The sequence below is a fragment of the Periophthalmus magnuspinnatus genome, chromosome 10, assembly GCF_009829125.3.
Source record: "Periophthalmus magnuspinnatus isolate fPerMag1 chromosome 10, fPerMag1.2.pri, whole genome shotgun sequence".
NCBI lineage: Eukaryota > Metazoa > Chordata > Actinopteri > Gobiiformes > Gobiidae > Periophthalmus > Periophthalmus magnuspinnatus.
The window spans coordinates 33311085-33332120 of NC_047135.1; the positions used below are offsets into that span (position 1 = coordinate 33311085).

Here is a 21036-nt window from a genome sequence, read left to right on the forward strand (position 1 = left end):
ACCTTTGAATCCAAATTTAGGCATTTTAAATTTGGGCATCTCAAATCCACCCTTTGGTCCTTCCACATCAAATTCTGGACCTTTGATGTTAACATCTGGAACTTTTATGTCTCCTTCAATTTTTGGTGCAGACAAATCCATATCTCCCTTAATTTTCGGACCCTTTAGATTGAAGTCAACGTCAGGCATAGATAAATTGGGCCCAGAAATGGATGGAAGGTTGAATTTTGGTCCTTTGATTTTTCCACTTGGACTTTCTATGTCAATATCAGGACATTTTATGTCCAGTTTGGGTGCATCCACATCAATTTCAGCTTTGGGGAGCTTTACATCTACTTCGGGACCTTCAACCTTTGGACCTTTGAATCCAAATTTAGGCATTTTAAATTTGGGCATCTCAAATCCACCCTTTGGTCCTTCCACATCAATTTCTGGACCTTTGATGTCAACATCTGGAATTTGTATGTCTCCTTCAAGTTTTGGTGTAGACAAGTCCATGTCTCCTTTTATCTTCGGACCCTTTAGATTAAAGTCAACATCAGGCATAGACATTTTGGGTCCAGAAATGGATGGAAGGTTGAATTTTGGTCCTTTGATTTTTCCACTTGGACTTTCAATGTCAATTTCAGGGCCTTTTATGTCCAGTTTGGGGGCATCTACATCAATTTCAGCTTTAGGGAGGTTTATGTCTATATCTGGACCTTCAACCTTTGGACCTTTGATTCCAAATTTAGGCATTTTAAATTTGGGCATCTCAAATCCACCCTTTGGGCCCTCCACATCAAATTCTGGACCTTTGATGTTAACATCTGGAACTTTTATGTCTCCTTCAATTTTTGGTGCAGACAAATCCATATCTCCCTTAATTTTCGGACCCTTTAGATTGAAGTCAACGTCAGGCATAGATAAATTGGGCCCAGAAATGGATGGAAGGTTGAATTTTGGTCCTTTGATTTTTCCACTTGGACTTTCAATGTCAATTTCAGGGCCTTTTATGTCCAGTTTGGGTGCATCTACATCAATTTCAGCTTTAGGGAGGTTTATGTCTATATCTGGACCTTCAACCTTTGGACCTTTGAATCCAAATTTAGGCATTTTAAATTTGGGCATCTCAAATCCACCCTTTGGGCCCTCCACATCAAATTCTGGACCTTTGATGTTAACATCTGGAACTTTTATGTCTCCTTCAATTTTTGGTGCAGACAAATCCATATCTCCCTTAATTTTCGGACCCTTTAGGTTGAAGTCAACGTCAGGCATAGATAAATTGGGCCCAGAAATGGATGGAAGGTTGAATTTTGGTCCTTTGATTTTTCCACTTGGACTTTCAATGTCAATTTCAGGACCTTTTATGTCCAGTTTGGGTGCATCTACATCAATTTCAGCTTTAGGGAGGTTTATGTCTATATCTGGACCTTCAACCTTTGGACCTTTGAATCCAAATTTAGGCATTTTAAATTTGGGCATCTCAAATCCCCCCTTTGGTCCTTCCACATCAATTTCTGGACCTTTGATGTCAACATCTGGAACTTTTATGTCTCCTTCAATTTTTGGTGCAGACAAATCCATATCTCCCTTAATTTTCGGACCCTTTAGGTTGAAGTCAACGTCAGGCATAGATAAATTGGGCCCAGAAATGGATGGAAGGTTGAATTTTGGTCCTTTGATTTTTCCACTTGGACTTTCAATGTCAATTTCAGGACCTTTTATGTCCAGTTTGGGTGCATCTACATCAATTTCAGCTTTAGGGAGGTTTATGTCTATATCTGGACCTTCAACCTTTGGACCTTTGAATCCAAATTTAGGCATTTTAAATTTGGGCATCTCAAATCCCCCCTTTGGTCCTTCCACATCAATTTCTGGACCTTTGATGTCAACATCTGGAACTTTTATGTCTCCTTCAATTTTTGGTGCAGACAAATCCATATCTCCCTTAATTTTCGGACCCTTTAGATTGAAGTCAACGTCAGGCATAGATAATTTGGGCCCAGAAATGGATGGAAGGTTGAATTTTGGTCCTTTGATTTTTCCACTTGGACTTCCAATGTCAATTTCAGGGCCTTTTATGTCCAGTTTGGGTGCATCTATATCAATTTCAGCTGTAGGAAGATTCATGTCTATATCTGGACCTTCAACCTTTGGACCTTTGAATCCAAAATTAGGCATTTTTATTTTGGGCATTTCAAATCCACCCTTTGGACCCTCAACATCAATTTCTGGACCTTTGATGTCAACATCTGGAACGTTTATGTCTCCTTCAAGTTTTGGTGCAGACAAGTCCATGTCTCCTTTTATCTTAGCACCCTTTAGATTGAAGTCAACATCAGGCATGGATAGCTTGGGCCCAGAAATGGATGGAAGATTGATTTTTGGTCCTTTGATTTTTCCGCTTGGACATTCAATGTCAAATTCAGGGCCTTTTATGTCCAGTTTGGGTGCATCTACGTCAATCTCAGCTTTAGGGAGCTTTACATCTATATCTGGACCTTCAACCTTTGGACCTTTGAATCCAAATTTAGGCATTGTTATTTTGGGCATTTCAATTCCACCCTTTGGCCCCTTCACATCAAATTCTGGACCTTTGATGTTAACATCTGGAACTTTCATGTCTCCTTCAATTTTTGGTGCAGACAAATCCATATCTCCCTTAATTTTCGGACCCTTTAGATTGAAGTCAACATCAGGCATAGATAAATTGGGCCCAGAAATGGATGGAAGGTTGAATTTTGGTCCTTTGATTTTTCCACTTGGACTTTCAATGTCACATTCAGGGCCTTTTATGTCCAGTTTGGGTGCATCTACGTCAATCTCAGCTTTAGGGAGCTTTACATCTATATCAGGACCTTCAACCTTTGGACCTTTGAATCCAAATTTAGGCATTGTTATTTTGGGCATTTCAATTCCACCCTTTGGTCCTTTCACATCAATTTCTGGACCTTTGATGTCAACACCTGGAACTTTCATGTCTCCTTCAAGTTTTGGTGCAGACAAATCCATATCTCCCTTTATCTTCTGACCCTTTAGATTGAAGTCAACGTCAGGCATAGATAATTTGGGCCCAGAAATTGATGGAAGGTTGAATTTTGGTCCCTTGAATTTTCCACTTGGACTTTCGATGTCAATTTTGGGACCTTTTATATCAGGTTTCTGTACATCGACATCGATTTCAGCTTTAGGCAGATTTACATCTATATCAGGGCCTTCAGCTTTTGGACTTTTAAATCCAAACTTTGGCATTTTGAATTTTGGAACTTTAACCTTTGGGGCTTTTACTTTTTGACCTTTGACATCAATCTCTGGTGTTTTTATTCGCCCTTTGACTTCACCTTTAACATTTGGAATGGAAAGATCAACATCTCCCTCCAACTTAGGAGTTTTGATGTTTACGTCAAAATCTGGCATTTTTGGACCTTTAATGGATGGCATACTGATTTTAGGCCCCTTAAGTTTTCCATCAGGTCCTTCAATGTCAACATCAGGAAGATTAACATCAACTTTTGGTCCTTTCAAGTCAATTTCTGCTTTTGGAACACTTAAATCAACATCTGGACTTTCCAGTTTTGGACTTTTGATGTTAAACGAGGGCATTTTGATTTTTGGCATTTTAAATCCTCCTTTTGTGCCTTCAATGCTTACATCGGGTAAATCAACCTCTGGCACACCAAATTTACCTTCAATTTTAGGAACTGAAATATCAACATCTCCTTCCAACTTGGGACCTTTGAGGTTGAAGTCCAAATCTGGCATTTTTGGACCCTTAATGGATGGCATACTAAACTTAGGCCCCTTAAGTTTTCCGTCAGGTCCTTCAATGTCAACATCAGGAAGATTAACATCAACTTTTGGTCCTTTCAAGTCAATGTCTGCTTTTGGAAGACTTAAATCAATGTCTGGAGCCTCCAGTTTTGGACCTTTGATGTCAAATGAGGGCATTTTGACTTTTGGCATTTTAAATCCTCCTTTTGCACCATCAATGCTTACATCAGGTACATCAATGTCTGGTGCACTAACTTTACCTTCAATTTTAGGAACTGAAATATCAACATCTCCTTCCATTTTTGGACCTTTGAGTTTGAAGTCCAAATCTGGCATTTTCGGACCTTTAATGGATGGCATACTGAATTTAGGTCCTTTAAGTTTTCCGTCAGGTCCTTCAATGTCAACATCAGGAAGATTAACATCAACTTTTGGTCCTTTCAAGTCAATGTCTGCTTTTGGAAGACTTAAATCAATGTCTGGAGCCTCCAGTTTTGGACCTTTGATGTCAAATGAGGGCATTGTGATTTTTGGCATTTTAAATCCTCCTTTTTTACCATCGATGCTGACATCAGGTACATCAACCTCTGGTGCACCAACTTTACCTTCAATTTTAGGAACTGAAATATCAACATCTCCTTCCAACTTGGGACCTTTGAGGTTGAAGTCCAAATCCGGCATTTTTGGACCCTTAATGGATGGCATACTAAATTTAGGCCCCTTAAGTTTTCCGTCAGGTCCTTCAATTTCAACATCAGGTAGATTAACATCAACTTTTGGTCCTTTCAAGTCAATTTCAGCTTTTGGAAGATTTAAATCAATGTCTGCACCCTTCAGTTTTGGACCTTTGATGTCAAATGAGGGCATTTTGACTTTTGGCATTTTAAATCCTCCTTTTGCACCATCAATGTTTACATCGGGTAAATCAACCTCTGGCTCACCAACTTTACCTTCAATTTTAGGAACTGAAATATCAACATCTCCTTCCAACTTGGGACCTTTGAGGTTGAAGTCCAAGTCTGGCATTTTCGGACCCTTAAAGGATGGCATACTGATTTTAGGCCCCTTAAGTTTTCCGTCAGGTCCTTCAATGTCAACATCAGGTAGATTAACATCAACTTTTGGTCCTTTCAAGTCAATTTCAGCTTTTGGAAGAGTTAAATCAACATCTGGAGCCTCCACTTTTGGACCTTTAATATTCAACGAAGGCATTTTGATTTTTGGCATTTTAAATCCTCCTTTCTTGCCATCGATATTGACATCAGGTACATCAACCTCTGGTGCACTAACTTTACCTTCAATTTTAGGAACTGAAATATCAACATCTCCTTCCAACTTCGGACCTTTGAGGTTGAAGTCCAAATCTGGCATTTTTGGACCCTTCATGGATGGCATACTGAATTTAGGCCCTTTAAGTTTTCCGTCAGGTCCTTCAATGTCAACATCAGGTAGATTAACATCAACTTTTGGTCCTTTCAAATCGATTTCAGCTTTTGGAAGACTTAAATCAATGTCTGGAGCCTCCAGTTTTGGACCTTTGATGTCAAATGAGGGCATTTTAACTTTTGGCATTTTAAATCCTCCCTTTGCGCCATCAATGCTTACATCGGGTAAATCAACCTCTGGTGCACTAACTTTACCTTCAATTTTAGGAACTGAAATATCAACATCTCCTTCCAACTTTGGACCTTTGAGGTTTACGTCAAACTCTGGCATTTTTGGACCTTTAATGGATGGCATACTAAATTTAGGCCCCTTAAGTTTTCCGTCAGGTCCTTCAATGTCAACATCAGCAAGATTAACATCAACTTTTGGTCCTTTCAAATCAATTTCAGCTTTTGGAAGACTTAAATCAAAGTCTGAACCCTCCAGTTTTGGACCTTTGATGCCAAATGAAGGCATTTTGACTTTTGGCATTTTAAATCCTCCTTTTGTGCCATCAATGCTGACATCAGGTACATCAACCTCTGGTGCAGAAATTTTACCTTCAATTTTAGGAACTGAAATATCAACATCTCCTTCCAACTTGGGACCTTTGAGGTTTAAGTCCAAATCTGGCATTTTTGGACCCTTAACAGATGGCATACTGAATTTAGGTCCTTTAAGTTTTCCATCAGGTCCTTCAATGTCAACATCAGGACGATTAATATCAACTTTTGGTCCTTTCAAATCAATTTCAGCGTTTGGAAGACTTAAATCAATGTCTGGAGCCTCCAGTTTTGGACCTTTGATGCCAAATGAGGGCATTTTGACTTTTGGCATTTTAAATCCTCCTTTTGTGCCATCAATGCTTACATCGGGTAAATCAACCTCTGGTGCACTAGCTTTACCTTCAATTTTGGGAACTGAAATATCAACATCTCCTTCCAACTTTGGACCTTTGAGGTTGAAGTCCAAATCTGGCATTTTTGGACCTTTAATGGATGGCATACTGAATTTAGGTCCTTTAAGTTTTCCGTCAGGTCCTTCAATGTCAACATCAGGAAGATTAACATCAACTTTTGGTCCTTTCAAATCAATGTCAGCTTTTGGAAGACTTAAATCAATGTCTGGAGCCTCCAGTTTTGGACCTTTGATGCCAAACGAGGGCATTTTGACTTTTGGCATTTTAAATCCTCCTTTTGTGCCATCAATGCTGACATCTGGTACATCAACCTCAGGTGCACTAACTTTACCTTCAATTTTAGGAACTGAAATATCAACATCTCCTTCCAACTTGGGACCTTTGAGGTTTAAGTCCAAATCTGGCATTTTTGGACCCTTAATGGATGGCATACTGAATTTAGGCCCCTTAAGTTTTCCGTCAGGTCCTTCAATGTCAACATCAGGAAGATTAACATCAACTTTTGGTCCTTTCAAGTCAATTTCAGCTTTTGGAAGACTTAAGTCAACGTCTGGACTTTCCAGTTTTGGACCTTTGATGCCAAATGATGGCATTTTGACTTTTGGCATTTTAAATCCTCCTTTTGTGCCATCAATGCTGACATCTGGTACATCAACCTCTGGTGCACTAACTTTACCTTCAATTTTAGGAACTGAAATATTGACATCTCCTTCTAACTTGGGACCTTTGAGGTTGAAGTCCAAATCTGGCATTTTCGGACCTTTAATGGATGGCATACTGAATTTAGGCCCCTTAAGTTTTCCATCAGGTCCTTCAATGTCAACATCAGGAAGATTAACATCAACTTTTGGTCCTTTCAAGTCTATTTCTGCTTTTGGAAGACTGCCATCAATGTCTGGACCCTCCAGTTTTGGACCTTTGATGCCAAATGAGGGCATTTTGACTTTTGGCATTTTAAATCCTCCTTTTGTGCCATCAATGCTGACATCAGGTACATCAACCTCAGGTGCACTAACTTTACCTTCAATTTTAGGTACTGAAATATCAACATCTCCTTCCAACTTGGGACCTTTGAGGTTTAAGTCCAAATCTGGCATTTTTGGACCCTTAATGGATGGCATACTGAATTTAGGCCCCTTAAGTTTTCCGTCAGGTCCTTCAATGTCAACATCAGGAAGATTAACATCAACTTTTGGTCCTTTCAAGTCAATTTCAGCTTTTGGAAGACTTAAGTCAACGTCTGGACTTTCCAGTTTTGGACCTTTGATGCCAAATGATGGCATTTTGACTTTTGGCATTTTAAATCCTCCTTTTGTGCCATCAATGCTGACATCAGGTACATCAACCTCTGGTGCACTAACTTTACCTTCAATTTTAGGAACTGAAATATCAACATCTCCTTCCAACTTGGGACCTTTGAGGTTTAAGTCCAAATCTGGCATTTTCGGACCTTTAATGGATGGCATACTGAATTTAGGCCCCTTAAGTTTTCCATCAGGTCCTTCAATGTCAACATCAGGAAGATTAACATCAACTTTTGGTCCTTTCAAGTCTATTTCTGCTTTTGGAAGACTGCCATCAATGTCTGGACCCTCCAGTTTTGGACCTTTGATGCCAAATGAGGGCATTTTGACTTTTGGCATTTTAAATCCTCCTTTTGTGCCATCAATGCTGACATCAGGTACATCAACCTCAGGTGCACTAACTTTACCTTCAATTTTAGGTACTGAAATATCAACATCTCCTTCTAACTTGGGACCTTTGAGGTTTAAGTCCAAATCTGGCATTTTTGGACCCTTAATGGATGGCATACTGAATTTAGGCCCCTTAAGTTTTCCGTCAGGTCCTTCAATGTCAACATCAGGAAGATTAACATCAACTTTTGGTCCTTTCAAGTCAATTTCAGCTTTTGGAAGACTGCTGTCAATGTCTGGACTCTCCAGTTTTGGACCTTTGATGCCAAACGAAGGTATTTTGACTTTTGGCATTTTAAATCCTCCTTTTGTGCCATCAATGCTGACATCTGGTACATCAACCTCGGGTGCTCTAACTTTACCTTCAATTTTAGGAACTGAAATATCAACATCTCCTTCCAACTTGGGACCTTTGAGGTTTAAGTCCAAATCTGGCATTTTCGGACCTTTAATAGATGGCATACTGAATTTAGGCCCCTTAAGTTTTCCATCAGGTCCTTCAATGTCAACATCAGGAAGATTAACATCAACTTTTGGTCCTTTCAAGTCAATTTCTGCTTTTGGAAGACTGCCATCAATGTCTGGACCCTCCAGTTTTGGACCTTTGATACCAAATGAGGGCATTTTGACTTTTGGCATTTTAAATCCTCCTTTTGTGCCATCAATGCTGACATCAGGTACATCAATCTCAGGTGTACTAACTTTACCTTCAATTTTAGGTCCTGAAATATCAACATCTCCTTCCAACTTGGGACCTTTGAGGTTTAAGTCCAAATCCGGCATTTTTGGACCCTTAATGGATGGCATACTGAATTTAGGCCCCTTAAGTTTCCCATCAGGTCCTTCAATGTCAACATCAGGAAGATTAACATCAACTTTTGGTCCTTTCAAGTCAATTTCTGCTTTTGGAAGACTGCCATCAATGTCTGGACCCTCCAGTTTTGGACCTTTGATGCCAAATGAGGGCATTTTGACTTTTGGCATTTTAAATCCTCCTTTTGTGCCATCAATGCTGACATCAGGTACATCAACCTCAGGTGCACTAACTTTACCTTCAATTTTAGGAACTGAAATATCAACATCTCCTTCCAACTTGGGACCTTTGAGGTTTAAGTCCAAATCTGGCATTTTCGGACCTTTAATGGATGGCATACTGAATTTAGGCCCCTTAAGTTTTCCATCAGGTCCTTCAATGTCAACATCAGGAAGATTAACATCAACTTTTGGTCCTTTCAAGTCAATTTCTGCTTTTGGAACATTTAAATCAACTTCTGGACCCTCCAGTTTTGGACCTTTGATGTCAAATGATGGCATTTTGACTTTTGGCATTTTAAATCCTCCTTTTGTGCCATCAATGCTGACATCAGGTACATCAACTTCTGGTGCACAAACTCTACCTTCAATTTTAGGAACTGAAATATCAACATCTCCTTCCAACTTGGGACCTTTGAGGTTTAAGTCCAAATCTGGCATTTTTGGACCCTTAATGGATGGCATACTAAATTTAGGCCCCTTTAGTTTTCCATCAGGTCCTTCAATGTCAACATCAGGAAGATTAACATCAACTTTTGGTCCTTTCAAGTCAATTTCAGCTTTTGGAAGACTGCTATCAATATCTGGAGCCTCCAGTTTTGGACCTTTGATTCCAAACGAAGGCATTTTCACTTTTGGCATTTTAAATCCTCCTTTTGTGCCATCAATGCTGACATCAGGTACATCAACCTCAGGTCCACTAACTTTACCTTCAATTTTAGGAACTGAAATATCAACATCTCCTTCCAACTTGGGACCTTTGAGGTTTAAGTCCAAATCTGTCATTTTCGGACCCTTAATTGATGGCATACTGAATTTAGGCCCCTTAAGTTTTCCATCAGGTCCTTCAATGTCAACATCAGGAAGATTAACATCAACTTTTGGTCCTTTCAAGTCAATTTCAGCTTTTGGAACACTTAAATCAACTTCTGGGCCCTCCAGTTTTGGACCTTTGATGTCAAATGAGGGCATTTTGACTTTTGGCATTTTAAATCCTCCTTTTGTGCCATCAATGCTGACATCAGGTACATTAACGTCAGGTCCACTAACTTTACCTTCAATTTTAGGAACTGAAATATCAACATCTCCTTCCAACTTGGGACCTTTGAGGTTTAAGTCCAAATCTGGCATTTTCGGGCCCTTAATGGATGGCATACTAAATTTAGGCCCCTTAAGTTTTCCATCAGGTCCTTCAATGTCAACATCAGGAAGATTAACATCAACTTTTGGTCCTTTCAAGTCAATTTCAGCTTTTGGAAGACTGCTATCAATATCTGGAGCCTCCAGTTTTGGACCTTTGATGCCAAATGAGGGCATTTTGACTTTTGGCATTTTAAATCCTCCTTTTGTGCCATCAATGCTGACATCAGGTACATCAACCTCAGGTGCACTAACTTTACCTTCAATTTTAGGAACTGAAATATCAACATCTCCTTCTAACTTGGGACCTTTGAGGTTTAAGTCCAAATCTGGCATTTTTGGACCTTTAATAGATGGCATACTGAATTTAGGCCCCTTAAGTTTTCCATCAGGTCCTTCAATGTCAACATCAGGAAGATTAACATCAACTTTTGGTCCTTTCAAGTCAATTTCTGCTTTTGGAAGACTTAAATCAACGTCTGGACCCTCCAGTTTGTGTTTGATGTCAAATGAGGGCATTTTGGGTTTTGGCATTTTAAATCCTCCTTTTGTGCCATCAATGCTGACATCAGGTACATCAGCCTCTAGTGCACTAACTTTACCTTCAATTTTAGGAACTGAAATATCAACATTTCCTTCCAACTTTGGACCTTTGAGTTTTAAGTCCAAATCTGTCATTTTTGGACCCTTAATGGATGGCATACTGAATTTAGGCCCCTTAAGTTTTCCGTCAGGTCCTTCAATGTCAACATCAGGAAGATTAACATCAACTTTTGGTCCTTTCAAGTCAATTTCAGACTTTGGAAGATTTATATCAACTGTTGGACCTTCCCCTTTTGCAGCGTTAACTCCAAATGAGTGCATTTTGACTTTTGGCATTTTAAATCCTCCTTTTGTGTTATCTATGTTGACATCAGGATGTGACATTTCAACCTCACCTTTTACTTTTTGGCCTGTTAAGTTTATATCTATGTTTGGCATAGTTAAGCTAGACCCCTTAGTTGAAGGCATTTTCATTTTTACACCATTTGCATCTATACCTTCCACATTTGCAACACCTGCATCCAAATCTGTTCCTTTAACTGTTTGGCTTTTGACAATCACTGTGGGAACTTTTACAGTTGATGTTTTTACTTCTGCTTTTTTTCTTGAAAAATCTACATCACCATCCACTTTGTGTTTTTTGCTTGTTTCCTCATTACCTACTGAGGATTTTATGCCTATTGATGGTAAATGTATAGATCTTTCCCCCTCCCCCTTTGATTCAATTCTACAGATGCCAATTGCATTACCTGGTAAGCGAACATCAGTCACATTCATATTTGTCCGTTCATCTGTACCGGTTTCAGATTTAAGATGTTTTGTTTTGATATTTCCTTTTGTAGTTATATGCATTGTCCCTGGTACAGACATGCTAACAGACCCTCCATTTTCATCAGCTGAAATTACATTTTCACTTCTCAGTCGTTCTATTGCGACAACCCTACTACCAGTGTTTGTACTATCATTCAGCGCCATTTTTGTGTCCTGCAAGCCTATGTCCCCATCCTCATGCTTTCCACTTTCACTGTGCATTCTGAGTTCACATGAAGGAACTGCAAAACCAATGTTTTTACTTCCCTCTATGTCTCCCTCTCTTTGAATACTTTTGGAATAAATACCTCCAGTGTCCCATCTTGTATCGGCTAAACTAATTTGTGGGCCTGTGTGAGAAATCTTTAACTCAGAAACCCCCTCCTCTGCTTTACCTGGATGGCTGTCATGTGACGTTGTGATTTGAGAGAAAACATTCTCTGAATCCTGTCTTAGCCCTTTGATCTCAGGACTTGAAAGTTCATGTTGCTCACTTATACCATGAGGAAAATCCACAGTGTACGTAGTAATGCGACGGGTGATGGTTGTAATTGTGCTTCCATCGCTGCTTGTGCTGCTATGCCTCTCAGTCCGTACATCCACTCCTTCAGCTAAATCTTCAGACTTCAGTCTGGGTTTAATTTTCTTGGTATATATTCTCTTATAGTCTTCGTCATCGCCACTCTGTTGGGACAAATCAAAATACAAAAGATGATTATTATTATTCTTAGCATTTTGCCACTGTACACAAATAAATCGATTATTTTATATACATACAAGCAGAATGTCAGGACTGGTAGCTCCAAACCGGGGACTCCCCTCCCATGTTAAAGTCCCCATTGGCGAACGACATGGTGTACTCAGTGGTGAGCAAAGAGGGGATTTGTCCTTGTTTTGTAATTTCAGGCCAACTTTATGTCGGCTCAGTGTTTTCAGTAAGTCTGCTGTCTCGTCTGAGGTCATATTCTCAAAATAGATAGTGGCACCAACAACATGATCACCTATAAATGAAAAACGCATTGGGTAGCAGTTGTAACTTGAGAAATTGTAGGAAAAAAATCCTAGAAATTATCATATCTTTACCTTCGTAAACTTTTCCTGATCGTCCTGCAGGTGACTCTCCTTTGACTTCCTTGACAAAAAGCTCACCTTCCGTTGTTTGTTCAAGGGTCAGGCCAGTTTTATCTGGACCTTCCCAGTCAGGAAACAACACCTCTCTGGTTTCTTCTTCTTCTGCCATCTGCAGAATTGTTATTATGTTAGCGCAGATTAAACTCTATACAGATACAGATAAAGATAGGCCTGTTCCATTCCTCTGGATATAAAACAAAGACATTTCACCTTTTCTTGTCTTTTTTTGTACTTCAGGTGTGCTTGAAAGTCAGCCTTGGTTTTCCTGCAAAAGACAGAACATTTTATCAATGATGACCCTTTTTACTGGCTCACAGGATGATTTCTTATTTCTATTATGTGGCTCTATTATGAATTATAATACATGAAATAGGTGTCATCACATTTGTATTGTTTTATTGTTATATAGACTGTATTGTAGATCTTGTGAAATAGACTGATGCATGGATGTGGATGGCTGAAGCAATAAGAGAAAGCCCTGTGAAAGCTAGAGACAGCCCTGTGATTGTTAGACCCTGACCAGTGGTCTAACAATCAGAAATACTAGGTTAAAAGTGGCAGGTTATTGGAATTCTGCCTGAGTGCCTTTGTCAGAAGCTGATGACATTTTACGGGTGCTTCTCTGGTTAAGGATCAAGCCGATTTAAAATCACATAGAGGCACTTGGGATTTATAAATATTAATGACAAACTTTTTATTCAATCAAGGCTATGACAATTAATATAATAAATAAAATAGGCAGCCCCAACAACACTGTTTGTAGAAGTCCGACCTGTGCTCCAAATGAGATTGAGAGCCCTGGATTAATGTGTTTGTTAAATTCTTTTTAATGGCTTTCTGTGCAGCAGCTTGGAAACATTAAAGTTTATAAAATGTGCTATATAAGGTAGATTGGATTTATGTATGCAGGAACCAACACTGAACACTAGATGGAGTTCATACCATGTTACATCTCACTATGTTTACACAGAACTTCCTTTAATTGTCATCCACCAAAAGTTGTGTCTCACTCATCTCAACTCAACTATGTCATGATGAGGAATTGCTTAAATTGTGGGAAATTTTTGGGAACTGATGTTGGCTGAATGAACTAGAGAAAAATTGGAGATAATTAAACATGCACACACCAAATAGGTTGAGCCTCCTTTTTTATAAAATAAATTTATTTATTTATTGTCATTTGGATGATATAAAAAATAGAACTAAAATAAATAAATAAATAAATAAATAAATAAATAAGGAGTTGGTGGTATGAAAAAGCAGCCACCAACCTCTTTCTCTTGTAACTTTCTGTTCAGTTGGAAAAAAAGAAATTGCACAGCTGCTAAGTGAACACAGTTAAAGCAGCATGAGTTTGGTTTGTTTCTGACAGGGTCGCTCATAAAATTAGCAGGGATGGGGCTATACATGCAACAGGTGGTCTTTGCAGACTTTTCTCAGCTCACTGACTTGACATGGTATGGTTTTCCAGGTTCTAAATTATGTGGTTTAATTAGAATCTTTTTAAAGTTGATTAAGCTTAATTAATGAGTGTGTTTTTCAAACCTACCTTGGATTGCTCAAGCAGTGCCAAGGCCCTCACTCTGAAAGTTTGTCTTTGGTTCTTGACTTCTACAAAGACAAAAAAAACAAAAACAAAATAAAACCTTAGATATCAAGTAGGAATTTCATTTTCCACCAGCAATCTGAACAGAACTGAAGAGCGGCTAAACGGTCAAACGTCTTCACTCTAAAAACTTTTGTGCAGTTGACAGAATGAACAGAATTTTTTCTTTGGGTATTTTCTGAATTGTCGGACTACAGTACGGCACAGGTCCTTGTACTGTTTTATCATATCACTGTCTGTTAATAATGAACTACCTCACACTGGCGGGAATAACCACATAGTAATTATACTGTACCCACCTACTAAGTACATAAATCCCTACACACTCATCTGTGCAAGAGGATAAGCTCGTGCAAGTATTCTATGTGCTTTATATTAACATACATTTAATAAAACAATACAGCAAGAAAATATATTATGTTGAAAAAGCTGCTTTGCCCATCAGCAGCATGTTTAGGGTAAACCAACTATTTGTGTACGACCTGCAGCAGCTGTGTACACTTTCAGCACCATGTACTACTTGGGAAAATTAATCAAACTGGTATGTTCATTGCATGTACTAACCCAAAGGTGAGTGACTCAGTTCTGGCTCCAGTGCATGCTGTTGCTGTGTCTTTGGGTAAATACTTCACCAATCTTCACTACGTATTAATGCGGTGTCTACATTATTATTATTATTATTGTTGTTGTTGTTGTTGTTGTTGTTATTACAGAGGTTTATCTAATCCTAGTATTATCAAAATGTACACATTGCATAAGGAGGAGTAACATGGACACCATTGCTGAAAATGAAAACACATGCCATGGTGTAGTAGAAATACCATAACACTCTCCATGAAACGATCACATCTCTAGACCTCGGCTTTGCTTGTATAGGGAGCAGCAGAGCACATGGCCCCACCCAGGCCTCTAGTCACACACATTCCTTGATAGAGCCGTCAGGCCAGCTGGAATGGAGCCCAGCCTCTCCCTGCAGTGAGTAACTCCAAAGAAATGTCCTCTTTCTCTATGAAGCTAGCTCCATTCTGTGACTGCCGACCCCACCACCCCACGCCAATTCAGGCAGTCCACCACAAGCTCAGGATTCAGGCTCTGATCAAATAAACAAGAACTCCACTGACACGAACACATGTATATCTGCAAGTATTCAAGCCTACAATATATGACTTTCCTTATTGTTGTGATTGTGATAGTCATCCAGCTTCAGGCGTCTACCTACACAACAGCTGAGACCACATGTTACCCTAGTGTCATGTTTTTCTTCCTCACCTGAGCTCTTCTGATGCACTGTATTACGTGCCTGGAATGTTTATTGTAGCAACATGCACTAAAAGAGATCAACACTGAAAAAGCACACCTCTCTTATGCAGATAACCACTAATTGAGGCAGTGTTGTACAGAAAATACAGTAGTGTGACACTGATTACTAATTAAACAGGAGTGAAGTAGGCCATAGTGGTAAATACTGACTTCATTAAGGCACATGAAAGACAATAAAAAGAGCAAGTGAGCTGTCAGTAATGTTGTCATTACACCTACGTTCTCTGTTTATCTCAGACCATTGTCAATTTATAAAAGAAATGTTACAGAGACAAGACAGAAGGCTGCATTTCAAAACAGACGTAGGTCCTGCATGATCCACAGAAGAATGCACATAAAAATAAATAGCTTATTCCTGTTCACCATGGCCCACACGGCCCTAAACCAGACCACAAGTCCAGCAGAAGACCAAACCCGGCCCACTGACGCCAATATGGTCTGCTCATGGTTAAATTGTAACTTTGTAACTGGCAGAAGTTGTATAGTAAAAAAACAAAATTCAAGTCTGAAAAACAAGGACACTGAGTCGGCTCTGGGTTTCTACACTTTCCAGTAAGGTATGGACAGAAAAGTCACATCATATATAAAAGGTATGGGCAAAGTTGAAAGCCAAGTGTGAATGAATGAATCAATGGCTGAATTCATTTTACTCTGTGCATGTTTAGTCTGGAGTATCTGGGGACAGGTGCTGGGACTGTGAAAGTGAGATTATAGTCACAGACTGTGCAAACCCAAAGCATGGGGCGGGTCATCCTGGTTATTGCATAATTGGATGAAAACCCACAATATAAATATAATATAATATAATATAATGAATGTTTACGCAAACAAACAAAACAAAAAAATTCAACATGAACATAACATTTTTAGCTGCCACATCAACAATCAATTTGAACATGTTTACTTCAATAGGCCAATGACAGAAAGAGAATATTTGCTAAATATTTTAAAGTAATAATAGTTTACTGAGACTAAAGTTGTACACATTTTCATATCAACTAAAACAAATGAAATGAGCAAATTATAACACAAAACACAAAAACCAAACCTATTCTTTGTGCGTTACAGTAAATCCCTTTAACGTTTGCCACTGTGCCTGGATCACACTGCGTGAAGGCTTGTTTATGCCTGTGTGTTGACCTAAAATATTGCCCATGAAATAAAGCAGACCTAAACAAAGCCTAATGCATTTCTAAATTTACATTCCAGTGTCAGTGCTTTGACATTTTGAGCAGCTCATTCTAAATAGACTTTTAACAGATGCTGCATGCCATGCCACGCTCTTGGCAACCCCACAGTTTGTGGAGGTTAAAGTGTGAGAAGTGCCACATTTTTCATGGGGGGCAGCTTTTGAAATGAAAGTCAATGCCTTTAAAATACGTTAACATACATGCAAGTATCACTGATAGTTATATGATAGTTATAAAGTCACCAGGTTTAAGTGGCTCGCATGTATTGTAAATGGTCCTTTGTTGTTATGAAGTGTTTTCAGTGTCTTTTGAGAGAGAGAGAGCGAGAGAGATGATAATAATACAATAATACTCATCATTATTAATTATAGTGTCTATTATGATTATTCAGTTTCAGGAGACTAACAGATCAGTTTAAGTTACTTCTCTATTTACTATTTCCCAACCAACAACAAGTCACACCGCCGCGCTAATGCAGGCAGAGCAAACAGCGTGAGGACATGCTGAAGCATTTCAAAGCTGCACTGGAAAGATGACAAGGGTGTGGCTGGGTGGATTGCCTCAAAAGACTTACGAAATCACACAGTGCACAAACGTTTATTCTCAATTATAGCATATAAAGGTTTGTTTCTATAATTGTTGTGCTACTTTTCTGGTTAAGCTTTGAAGAACTTTGACCTTAGGTGACCGCTAGGCCTGCAATCACTGATAGTAGTAATTGTGACTAATGGACTATCAAAATAGTAATAGTAAATAATAGTAAATAGTATAGCAGATATTTTACTTACTTACTTTAGATAAAAATGAGTTATTGTGCTATAGAAATAATGGTTTCACTAGTCGATTAATCAAAAAATCATTGCTGACTAAAATAATGGTTTGTTGTAGTCCTTGTGACCATATGCTACGTACAAGAAAAATAAAACATGATACTACACTATCCACCCCTGTAATGGCCTCTCCATAATGTCCCTTCTTTCAAATCACCCACAAACCAGGAAATGGCAAAGGAAGTGTGGAGTTTAACAACGGCACAAACCTGCAATGCTACAGCCCTATATGCCACTCAACAAAACAAATGCAGTTTGTGACAAATATCTTAACACCAAAAAGTTCAAATTCTAAAGACTCATGAAGCACAATTAATAAAAAAAAAAAGCTCAAGATATTTGTTTTTGTTTTTCTTGAACCATAAGTCATCTCTGTAAACATGTAGCTATAAACAGCCGACGTACTTAAACTATCCGTCCTCTCACTAGACACGCCTGTGATGACATGTAATAAAAAAAAATCACACCTTGAAGTCAACAGTATGAACAAGCGAAAGTCCTGATTAACCCTAAATAATTATTATAGCGTAAATAGGCAGATACAGCCGAAAAGGGCCTAAAACCTTGTGCAACCATCTGTTTCAACCTATGTCACAATCAATCACATCGACAGGAGCGTTCCAAAATATGTCAGACATTTACAGCTGCATGCCACTTAACTGAGCGAAAAGCCAAAAATGAAAGAGACAGTGCATGGGTGTGGCAAGAAGAAGTCTGCTACGAACTTTCAAAAATACATGATCTTTGTGCCACAGACGGGGGAAAGCATGGAGGTCTCACAAAACTACACGCATGACATATCCCGAATGCTGTCGCTAAAATGCTGTTTCTTTCTCTTTTCCCCCAAAAAATGCCAAGTGGTCTTGACTCCCCCTGCGTATGCGACGGCTCTGCCCTGGTTTCAATTAGCTTGTCTTTCCAAACCACTACATTCCATTACTCCCCTCCTCACCCGCCCTTCCCCCTACTCTTGCACTTTTCCTCTGACTCTGTTATAGCCCCCAAAGTATTCACACCTTCAGCAGAAAAAAAACCCACACACACATCTTATATTAAACATAAAGAAAACTTAATGTGAAATATGTGTACTTTGTGTAAAAAGAAAAACTTTCCCTCAGTATTTGGCTCCATTTCAGCACAAATCTGATATCCAAAAGTGATATCTAAGTTACTTATGGTACTTTTTAACTCTTCAGTATGTTCACTGAGATGCTGGTCTGAAGTTTTTTTTTTTCTTTTTGGCAACAAAGGGTGTGCCTTGGTAAGGAGACAGCACAGCAAAGTGGGAGGGAGCAGAGAAAGAAGGGGGTGGAAGGCTCTGAACAAGAAGAATCCACACCCAAGCCTGTTGCTGCAGGCACAGTAAAGTACGTCTACTTTTCTAACCCATAAAGACGGCTGTTAAACACATTCATATCAAGATAGTATCAGACAGCCTTCACTCATAAAATCAAGCCTGCAAGTTATCAAACGAGCACAGCCGAACTCGTATAAACTTGTGGGGGCAAAGAAAAGTCTTAAACTCTGTTCAAATGCCTCGCAGTCTGGATCAAAAGTACACAAATACTTAATTTTTCCCTTTCAGATGTCCATGTCATCCACAACATTATGCAAAACTTTATGTAAAATGGGCCCTTTAAATATTGGTACCCTTGCCTGTGCACAAAAGTAAACTGCGCAACTGTCTCTTCATGTGATGGCGAGTACACACCCACCTCCATCCAACGCTTCATTTTAATTGGATTATGATTAATTACATTCACACTATCAAACTGACACACTATTTTAAACTTTTATAAAATATCAAAGCACTAATAAAACAAATTTCACTATTTGGGGGTGACCAAGCAAAGTGTTTAAATGTCAACCAACAAAGTCAAGTTTAAATAATGGAACTGGAATAATGCACATATACAGAAAGCAGATCATAAATAATAAACTAATAGAGAGACTTGCTTTTCACTGTTCAGAACAGTAGACACAGAAAAAGTAACTTCATCCACATAAAGTTTAAAAAGTAAACTTTTAAAAAAGTTTGTGTTTACCTGTGCGCAGCAGGGGCGCCTCCAAGCCTTACTTCTGCTTGAGCATCCTTGAAAACCTCTTCCCTTCCACCCGACCCAAGATCAGCGCTGTCTAAAAGACTGGTCAACTGTGCAGTCTGCTTTGCTTTTCTCAAGCTTTCCTATTTCTCTATCAAAATTTCCAGGGCGTTTTCACCTCCTCCTTCCCCTCCGCCTCCTAGACTCCCTCCCCTCTGTTGATTTTTGCCTGTTGGTTTTTTCAGTGCGCTGTGTAGCTGCTCCTCTGGGTGAGTGGAGTGGTTGGACAGGGATCTGGGTATGGCTCCTGGTTTGCAGAAGAGAGAAATGGGAGGGGACCTGAGGGGAGGTGACCGGTGCGAGGGAGTGGTAAGCTGCTGTACTGAGACCACCCACTGCTTCCCATGGAAGGCTCCACTCCAGGATGTGTATGAAAAAAGTCACTGAAAAGTTAGCAAAACACATGTTAGCAACTTTCTATTATTATGCATGTATTATACAATTAAACCTCATTTATAATTACAATATAAATATGCTTATAATTGCCTGCATTATGAGCATAGACACTTAAATCACTTTAAATTATATCTGTGCAAATGTTATATTTACCTTGCAGAATCTTCAAATGCCGGTGTTTCTTTATACAATTCATATCTTTTAGTTGGCTCTGAAACACTGGCCTTTGTCTGTACACGCTCTCACCGTTGTCAGTTACTGCTAAGCAAACACGCTCATAAACAAACCCATAAGTGATGAATGAAGAATATAGCTATAAGCACTAGCTATTAATTGTGTGCTCATATTAGGTTATTAGGTTAGTTTTTGTTCACACATTAACCCCATTCATGTTTTTGGAAACCCCCTTTCTTCTTTGAGACAATACAACTCAATATAAATAGTTATTTAATGCATCTTCTGTAAATGCATCTGGAGACACATGTTTTTTTGTCCACATAATTGGGGTCTGACATTCTTTGTTTGAAATTAAGGTGAGTCTTTCTCTGTCCCTGCTGTGTGCTCTCTCCATAGGCATGTTTGACTTGTCAGCTGTAAGGCGGAGGCACAGCCTTTGAAATATATTTTGAACCTGGGCCATGAAGCCTTTGGAGAAAGAAATGCTCTGCTCGTGCGTAAACAACAGGACACCTGTACTACCTGTCCGCTGCTCAACAACTTTCTCCAGGGCATTTTCAGAAGTTTACAATGGTTCAAGTAAACAGGACCCTGCACTTAGCCACTTTCACATGCAGAAGAACGTGCACTTTTACACGAGGCCTGTTGTTTAACAGGATTTAAATATTATCCTCAATAGACATGCGACGCATTGTTCTGCTCAGACATAATCACTGTGCAGTTTTTGTAGACTGTGACTATAAATGTGGACTGTTTCACTTCTGGTGGATGGGCTGCTTCCTTATTGTCTCCATGGAGATGTTATTGTTTTGCTTGAAATGTGTCACAGTGTGACATTAAATTTACCTCTCACCATGGAAACAAGCATGTGGTGAAACAAGACCATATTACAGGTAAGATGGAGAGGTGAACAAATGTAAGTTTTTCAAGCAACAAAAACACCTAAATAAATGTAAAACATTTAC

The 21036-nt window shown here is 39.1% G+C and overlaps 1 protein-coding gene across 1 annotated transcript in view; it reads right to left on the minus strand.

The window, feature by feature from the left end:
* ahnak (AHNAK nucleoprotein) overlaps positions 1-19724 on the minus strand; it is a 29290-nt gene extending 9566 nt beyond the window's left edge. Inside the window, 6 exon segments of the mRNA XM_055224554.1 lie at positions 276-12003; positions 12097-12320; positions 12403-12559; positions 12661-12715; positions 14000-14061; positions 19442-19724. Coding sequence (XP_055080529.1) covers positions 276-12003; positions 12097-12320; positions 12403-12559 — 12109 coding nt within the window. The 5' untranslated portion in view covers positions 12661-12715; positions 14000-14061; positions 19442-19724.
* Between the last annotated feature and the right edge of the window lie 1312 nt (positions 19725-21036).